Source organism: Alligator sinensis, unplaced genomic scaffold (assembly GCF_000455745.1).
Source record: "Alligator sinensis unplaced genomic scaffold, ASM45574v1 scaffold1097_1, whole genome shotgun sequence".
NCBI classification, from domain to species: domain Eukaryota; kingdom Metazoa; phylum Chordata; order Crocodylia; family Alligatoridae; genus Alligator; species Alligator sinensis.
The window spans coordinates 1,606,060-1,614,667 of NW_005841950.1; the positions used below are offsets into that span (position 1 = coordinate 1,606,060).

General features: G+C 47.2%; 1 protein-coding gene across 1 annotated transcript in view; it reads right to left on the reverse strand.

Annotated features, from left to right (window-relative positions):
* The window catches only part of TRIP4 (thyroid hormone receptor interactor 4), a 68,973-nt gene that overhangs the window by 36,580 nt on the left and 23,785 nt on the right, over window positions 1-8,608 (reverse strand). Inside the window, exons 4-7 of the mRNA XM_025199902.1 lie at window positions 8,369-8,505; window positions 4,872-5,105; window positions 3,685-3,763; window positions 760-889 (exon numbers count right to left, since the gene is read on the reverse strand). Of these exons, the coding sequence (XP_025055687.1) occupies window positions 760-889; window positions 3,685-3,763; window positions 4,872-5,105; window positions 8,369-8,505 (580 nt within the window). The remainder of the gene's footprint in view (window positions 1-759; window positions 890-3,684; window positions 3,764-4,871; window positions 5,106-8,368; window positions 8,506-8,608) is intronic.

Sequence of the window (8,608 nt, forward strand, 5' to 3'; positions counted from 1 at the left end):
TAAAAACTTACTTAAAAATAAACCATTTCAGGGCTGCAATATGCATCCTAAGGCAGAAAGGATGCATTATGTCCTATGCTGTTCACCCTTACCTGACATTTGCCACGTAAATAGAGAATTTGTAAAGAGGGGGAGGGAAAGTTAGGCACAGACCAGCACAAAGTGCAGCATCAATGCAGAATTCTAGCAAGAGCTGTCAGTGGGCCAACCAGCGGTTCCTGCAAAGGGGAGGGAATCTGGTCACATTTCATGTGTCAGACACATCCAGTGAGTTGATGTATGGCTTCCCCATCAAACTCAAGCCTGAAGGCAAAACAGCAATCAGACTTTCCAGCTACATCCAGCTGTACAGGGACCCAATCCCTCTTCTACCTCACAGCTGCTCAGGGGCCAATACAGAGCATACTGCTGCTTCCCTTGAGATCCCTAGAGGACACAAATCCTTGGTCCACTTACTGAAAGACTCAGCTGGGAAGTTAATGACCCAACAGACCACAAACACTAGAATTTCCTCCCCCTGCTGAAGAGCCTCCAACCAATTTGAAACTAAGACACACTGCTGAGGGGCAGCTGGGCATCAGCTGAGGCTGCCACTGCCAGTACATCTTTCCCTCTGAAGTCTATGGTAGGGGACACCACCCTAGAATTAGTTTAATAGATCTGCAGCCATAACACAGTATTGGAAAGGATGGAACCTTGGTACTTTTATATCAAGGGTGGCTCCTGTCTAAAGAACAGCAGCCTCAGGTAGCCCTGTACCTTGTCTTGTCAAACTCCAGCAATTTGTCCTTGTGTTTCACAGCCATCTCCAGGCCTGCTTTCAGCCGAGCTTCCTGGCGAGGCAGTAGGTCCCTGCTGAGTGCCTCCATCTTCCCAGAACTCTCAGAACCTGCATTATACAGAAATAAAGCACTCAAGAAAGGGCTGGCCACTAAATATTACTTGTGCAGGAGCAGACTACACTCCCAAGAATGCATGACATTAAAACAGTTTAAAGATGCAACATTTTTTAAAATGACCTAAATCCTATCTCCCTGCTTTCCCCACTGCCACTGTCCCCACCCTTGCCCCAATCTCTTTCAGCTTTCTGTCTCCCAGGAGGTAAGATGTCCTGGTCTGAGCAGTGGCTGACTGCTGCATGCAGGGTGGGCCCTGAACCAGCTAGAGCAGATGTCATGTGTGGTGTGCATCCAAGAGGGGAGCTGTGTGTGGCGCAGTCCAGCCAAGGTGGGCACTGCATGGACTGCACTGTACACAGCACCTATTGCTCCAGGATCCATGTTGTATGCAATACGGTTCCCAGATAGCCTGGAGCAGCCACCAAATTGGGTTTGTTGAGGGAATAGAAGGGAGAAGGGGAGGCGTTGCATGGATTTGATCTGAGCTGTAGATTGGTCCTGCACCATGGGTGTGTGCAATGCCCTGTATGAGTCTGATCAGACCCAGAGGCAGCACTGGGGGATAGATGGCAGGGCTCCACAGTGTTTGATAACCATTTTAGGGCCTAGTCTCAAGCAGGTTAATTCAAAGGAAAGGCTTCCTTCATTTCAACTGGCTTTGCAACAGGCCCTTCCCAGATATAGGTGTTTGGGTTATTTCTCACCTAAAGTGGTGCACTGGGAATATATCCACCCCGCCCCACCCCCAACTGATGGACATTTGACTCCTAGTGAGGCTCTGTAACAGGCAAGCACAACTCTGTAATCCTCACTCAGGAATTCTCAGAGCTTAGGAACTGAAAGTCTTCTCTTATATCAGGGCCAACAGCTAAGGGCTTGATCTTGTGCCACGTGCTATTTCACACCAAGGAGGGTCTAACAGTGTTCACATGGGAGCGTGACAGTACTGAGCCCTGAGGATCCCAAGTCAAGAAGTTTATTCCACTGACTCATGTTGTACATGACACTAAGGCTCCTCCAGATCACTCATACATCCCGCACACACCATTGGAAAAGCAGATGCATCTGAAATGAGATACAAAAAGCCAAGAAAGAGAGAGACTAAAAAGAACTTCTTAAGCAAGCCAGAGTCTGTCATTTAACAAAGCCAGCTCCAGCCTGCCCCCAATACCCACCATCCATTCAGGCTGGATTAGACTTCAAGGCAGCACCAGCAGATTGTGCCTTGTCAAAGCTCTACCCATGGCCAATCTCCAACGGAGGATACGCCAGAGGCAAAGACCTCCTCAGCCTTTTAAAAGCATTTCAAGGAGCATCACTTCAAGGCACCGGATTAGCAGTAGTCAAATCTGAACCTTTTATTTATCCACAAACCCCCTACTACTGCCCAGCTGAAGAAGCCCCCCTGCCCCCAGCCCCCCCCCCCCCCCACCACACCCACACCCAAGTTTCAGCATTTGCAAACTGAAAAGGCATCCCCCCCCCCCCCCCCCCCCCACACACACACACACACACACACACGCAGCCCAACAAGATGGCTTAGTGCAACAAGTTTCACAGGGCTGAGGGGAAGTCAGGGCCAGCACCAAACCCTGGCTTCTGGCTAAAAGAGGCCAGAATTCATAAAAAAAACTGTTAACCTTGTAGCTGCGATGAAACCTGCCAATGTGCTCCACACAGAACACTGCAAAGCCTGCTAATGGAGAGGGCCAGGATTTAAAGAGGTGGAAGGCTCTACATTTTCCCATTGTCACTGAGCCGTATCTGTGTGCTGCAGAGAGAGACAGCTAATCACCCTTCAGCTTCAGCTAGGAGAGATAATGAAGAAATGAAACTGAGCAAAGGGAGAGGGCAAAGCACTGAGAAGGCTGGGGACTGACACTCCTGACACTGACTCACATCAAACTCTCTGCAGAGAATTGCCAGTTGCCTGACATTATTTGCAAGAGAAAGGGCAGCTCTAATTTTTAGGGATTTAGGAAGCAAAGGAACAGAAGCTTATACCAACACCCAACAGTTGAAGAGCTCCCAAGTTCTTCAGTAAGGTTTTCCCAGAGCTTTATCAACATGGATGTTTCAGCCAAATTAATGCAGGTAACTCTCGTAATCCACAAGTGCTCAGTAATGGGATTGGTTATTTACTTGGCTTCTGCCCTCAAATCTTTACCACCCAGTATGAATTTCAGTTACAAAATGTTATTAGCAAGAACGTCAACAATAGCTGCTTCTCTCAAAAACCTCTAAATCACATTGCTAGTTTCCCTGGTTCTCTGCAGAAGACACTCTACAAGGATCTTTTATTCTCACTGGAAAGGACTGTAAACATCTGATTACTGTGAATAATTCAGACTAACACATCCAGACCTCATCCACCCCTGCTACAGCCTGCAGAGGCCTGTCACATGCTGAGCAAGAAGCAAAGTTAGTGGGCAAACGGGCATCAGCAAGATTCTCATCCAAGGAAGGTGCCACAGCACAGTGGAGATGGCTGCCCAGGGAAGACTTGGGAGCAGGGCTTTGGCAATTATCTCTGAGGTGCTTAGATAGTAGACAAAAAGTCAGGTGATCAAGTCTCTCAGTCCCAACATACAGTTATCAAAAGCTCCTCCCTATAGCAAAAAAAAAATTAGTAGATTCAATCTGCTAAGGAGAGAGCAAGACTTAGTCCCTATCTACTACAAAACAGTGATATAAGCCTGCAGTGTGGACATACTGATACAGCAGGGCTTACCCTGCATCTAATTTTTCAGATGAGCTACATTGCCACAACATGGTGGCTACCAACCTGTCAAGAGCTTCTTCAGCAGCTTCTGGCTCTTGTTTGAGTCACGCTGCAGAATGTCCTGCTCTTCTTTTGTGCACACCTAGAAAAGAAACAGATATTTGGCACCTGAGAATCTCAGAGTCCTGGACAAGACTTAAAGGCAAGGAGCAAAAGCTAAAAAAGATGAGGGCAGGCCTTTTCTGCTTCTTTGTAGCTCACCTTGAGCTAAGTGTCACAAACCCCAGAGAGGCAGGGAAGCATCATTTTATTGTACAACTGGGTAAATCAAAGCCAAACCATGCCCTCTTGTGGAAAGAGGGGAGACAGGATGGTGAACAAGGAACAGAAAATAATTCACATCAACTTTTCCTAGTCTCATTTTAAAAACAGATACAATTGTGTGGCTTATGGGAAGGATTCTCCCCCTTTTTTTATCTAAGTCAGGAGAAAGGGCCAAGGCGCACTGAAACCTCTAGTTCTAGATCAGTAGTACTTAAACCTTTTTTGTACCAGGACCAATTTGTATACATTGGTGGCCAGTCCCAACCCAGTGCCCCTCATACCCAGCCCACTGCCCCCCACCCCAGGCCCCAGTCTCCCAGTGCATGGGGCATGGGGAGCCCCAAGCAGCCCCTTGCAACTTTCCCTAAAGATAAATCCATTTTTAAAGTTTGTTGATCTATTCTTAAAGTTTGTTCATGACCCTTTCATATATTCTTGCGACTCACTTTTGGATCACGACACACAGGTTGAGAAACACTATTCTAGATGGACAGTGTCCTCCTTGTGAGTCAAGTCAGCCAAAAGACTGCTTTCAAAGGATTCAAATCGTAACTTTTAGATTAGGGGATGTGTCATTGCAGGGCTGTGACATATTCCAGGCAGACCCTGGCCCATGAAACAACCCAGGAAGCTGCCATAACTTAGACAAGCCCCAGGGTTATGTAAAATATACATCCACACCTTTAAGTCTTGCTTCCCACCCATCCCCTAGATGCAATACATTCTCACCCCAGAAACCTTTTGTGAATCACCCCAAGGCTTTGATCTGGAAGACAAGTTCAGAATAGGAAGTCTTTTGCACATCTCCAGGAGACAGAAGCTAGTGAGGCTAATCCCGCCCCGCAATATCTCAAAGACCCAAACACAGCACACTACAATAAAGTATGGAAAACAAAAAAAGCGGAAAAAAACAGGGTGTTACGTACCAGTGCACCACAGAATAAGCAGGGACCAGAGCCCTCCTGTTCACAGACAATACGCCCACAAGTCAGGCAGTTATTGATGAGTTTGTGCTTCTGGCCAAGGCACTCACAGGAATGGCGCCCAGGAATGAGGACAGTAAGCTTATCCTGACCCTCTTTGGTGTACAGGTTGACATATTTGGTCTTTTTCTTGGAAGAACTGCTGCTGTTGTTACCACTGCTGATGATCTCTTGTGCCTAATTTGCAAACACCAAGCAACAACTTTAAACTGAGTTCTCACTGCAACTTAACCATGAAAGAGAAGATACTGGCTTCTAAACAAACCATGTGGTCAGAAGCAACCAGACAGCTCCAGCCACTATCCAACCAGGCCAGTTTCACTAAACACATCAGTAAGTCAAGGGAGAGTTTCCCTATGTGGAAGCCTCCAGTTTCAGTGGTTCTCAACTATTTTAGATTCCAAGCACCCCTCAGAAAATGCCAGCTCTTAGCTTGTAGTTGTTTCTTGACTATAGAAAAATGATACGAGCAATTCTTCTGCTGCAAAGAACACAAAAAGACCACAGCGTATGAGAATGATTTTAAGACTATGGATTCTTCTTTGAAAACTCTGGATTTAATCTTATGTGGTCCCCTGGTTGAGTTACTGCTTTGATTAAATCAAGTGGTAAAACAGCAAATCAAAGTGCAACCCCTCAAGTTTAGCCTGAAGGAATCCCATTACTAGCATTCAGACGCAGCCCATTGCAACTACATGCCCCCGCACGCAACATTCCATCCTGAGTCTAAGGACTTAGCTCAGAAGCACTGTATAGGAGTCTTATTTTTTGGCAGGTTGCATTTCCATATTAAAGATAATGCTGGCTTATCCTGTTCTATCCAATACAAATTATAAACTTGGAAGTTGGGTTATACAATCAAGCTTCTGAGGCTAGCAGCTGGCTAGAGAATGGGATTCAGAAGGGAAGCAAGCTGTTTCACCAGTCAAATAATCAGACCCCTTCCAAACTCTGCAAGCCATTGGTTAAAACTTTCAGCTTCCTCTTTCTGACACTCAAAGCTTTTCACATGAATGAGCAGGAGGCAAAGCAACATGAAGAGCTTTCAGCTGTCAGTTGAAGCTTTCTCCACCAGGAGCAGAAGGCTCCCAACAGAGAAGCTACAACTGATTCTCCAACATCCCATTTCTATTAGATCCTACATGCAAGCCAACTCCACTCTAAGCCTCTCCACCAACCTCTGTCCTCTGCTATAAGCAGGCACATTGTGCCCCTCTGCACAGCACCCTGTAACAGGTTGCCCTCCCCAGCAGCATTTTTCATTTCTGCCAATGAGGGGCACCCTTGAAGTCCCTTAATGTTTCATTTTCTCTCGTTCGTCTCGTATCCTGCCTTTACTCTCCTGCCACGTCTTGATGTAAATATTATTTAGATGCTCTTACAAGTGGGAGACTGCCTATTGTAATTCTATGTTGGGGTTCTCAGCCACCATGGGCCTTGTCCCCATCTTCCTCTAGCTAGGCCTACCAGTCTAAATCCACCAGATAGGGTTAGACTCTGAGGCTCTAGCTACTTAGTCTTCTCGGAGCCTGTGGCCCTCCTTTTGTTTTCAATATGAAGCCCAGGCTTTCTAGCTCAGAGGCGTGTCTGCTAGGCATGGAGCCAGCAGGACTCAAGTTCCAGTCCAGGCAGCAGCCCAAAGCTCTTACTGCCCAAGGGTGCCCTTTCCATTAGCTCGGGCTGCTAGCCGAGATCCCCCCACTGGGACCTGGCTTAAAAGTCCTGCAACCAGCTCCGAGCTACAGGCCCTGTATGGCTGCACACTCTAGTGCATTAGGCCCTTTGGCCTTTTATGACTGCACCCAAGGCACTAATGAAGCCTCCTACAGCCTCAACCAGAACCCACCAGTCTATCAATCAACAAATATGTATAAGCAGTAAGTCCATGGGTTATAACCACAAAAAAATAGAAATTAAAGAAGGCAACATGCCAGCTTACATTTCTTCATGGCTTGGTGCTTCTGCTTCCCCATTGTCTGTGATGCTCCTCCCTATGGCGCTGCCGCCACTTCTCTGAGAGTCATCAGGAGTTCCCTTCTCACAGCAGCCGGACCGGCCGCTAAGCCTCTCTGTCAAGCTCTCATGCACAACCTCCTTCCCCTTTGGCCGCTGCCTTTAACTGCTGCCAAGCCCAGGGTTTTTATAGTTCTGGCCTGCCCCCTTTTCGGTCACCTGACTAGCCGACCTGGCTCAGCTTTAACCCCTACACTGCCAGCAGGCTGTGCCCAGAAAGTTCTGGTCTTAAAGGGACCAGCCTGCTTTCTGATAACAGGGTTAGGATTCCCTGTTATACACCCACTTTCATTTGTCTGTTGCATTCTTTCTTTTAAGCTAAAAAGGGACAAAAAAACTAAGGACACTTTATTTTTTTCCATGTTAATGGAGAAAACACACTGCTAGTCAAAATGACTTCTAGCAGTTCTGGTGACTGATATTTTTATTTGCCAATATATCTGTACAAAGCCAGCTTTCACTTCTTAACAGCTACGTCCCCACAGTTGCAAAAAAAACTTTAAAAATATACATGCAGGGATAAGTAAAGCAGTGCTCTCTTTCCTAAATCTGTAATGGAAAAATAGCACTGGGGCTAGTAATTGAAAAGCATGCTGCAGGCAAGGAGGAGGAAGCGGGGGGAATCAGCCAGTCATCAGCCTCAAAGATCCTTTACACATGCAGGTAAAGGCACGACTGGATCTAATGTGGGATCCAAACAATTGCACCTCCTGCCATGCCACTAGTGCATGGCAAGAGGCACGATTATGGGATTGTGTATTAGATCTAACCACGCCTTATTGTCCGTGTAGGAGGAGCCTGATCCTGGGCTCCTCCTGCATCAGCAAGAAGCAGGCACCCATAGCTGAGAGCACCCTTTGCTGAGGGGACTCCCACCCACAGGGGCCACACACAGCCAGAACTAAGAGTCCTGCAGCTGATGGGGCTCTGGGTCCCGGGTGTGCTTTATATGAGGTGCAGCTGGGACCCAGAGCCCCATCAACTGCAAGGTGTTTCAGTCCTGCCGAGACCCAGAGTCCTGTCAGGTGTGAAACTCTCAGTCCCAGCTGCAGGTAAGGTGCAGGCAGGACCAAGAGCCCAGTGTGGGGTTTCCTGCACCCCAAGCCTTAGGGGACATGGCAACCGCAGAGTTACACAGGGCTCTCAGCTACTGGGGAGACCCTGCTACAAGTGCAAATTAAAGCTCAATAGCAAGCAGCTATAGAAGTTAGTACATATTTTTGAGATCTAACTTTATAGTTGGTTGGAGCTTTTTATCATGTGATAACTACTTTGCACATGTAGCTAGTCTCAAGGTAATTGCACAATTAACCAGATAATTGAGCGATACCTGTCATGTGTATAGGGGGCCTCTTATATTGAACTGGGAGACCCATATCCTCTGAGTTCTACAGCAGTCCATCTGCCTCAGAGCCAGACACACTCACCTTGGCCAGATCAAGAGGTGTTTTTACTTCCTCAACAGGCACATCAGGCTCAGCATACACAGGTGTTTCCTGCTTGTTCCTTCCTTTGCGTCTACCCCGTTTGGCTTGGTCTCCGGCCCGTTGCACCTCTGAAGTCTCTAAACAGTTGTGCACACAGGAAGAAAGGCATATTAGCTTTCAGCAAGAAAGGACAGCATCCATGAACTCTGGTGCTCTTAGGAAGAACACTCACCAATCAAT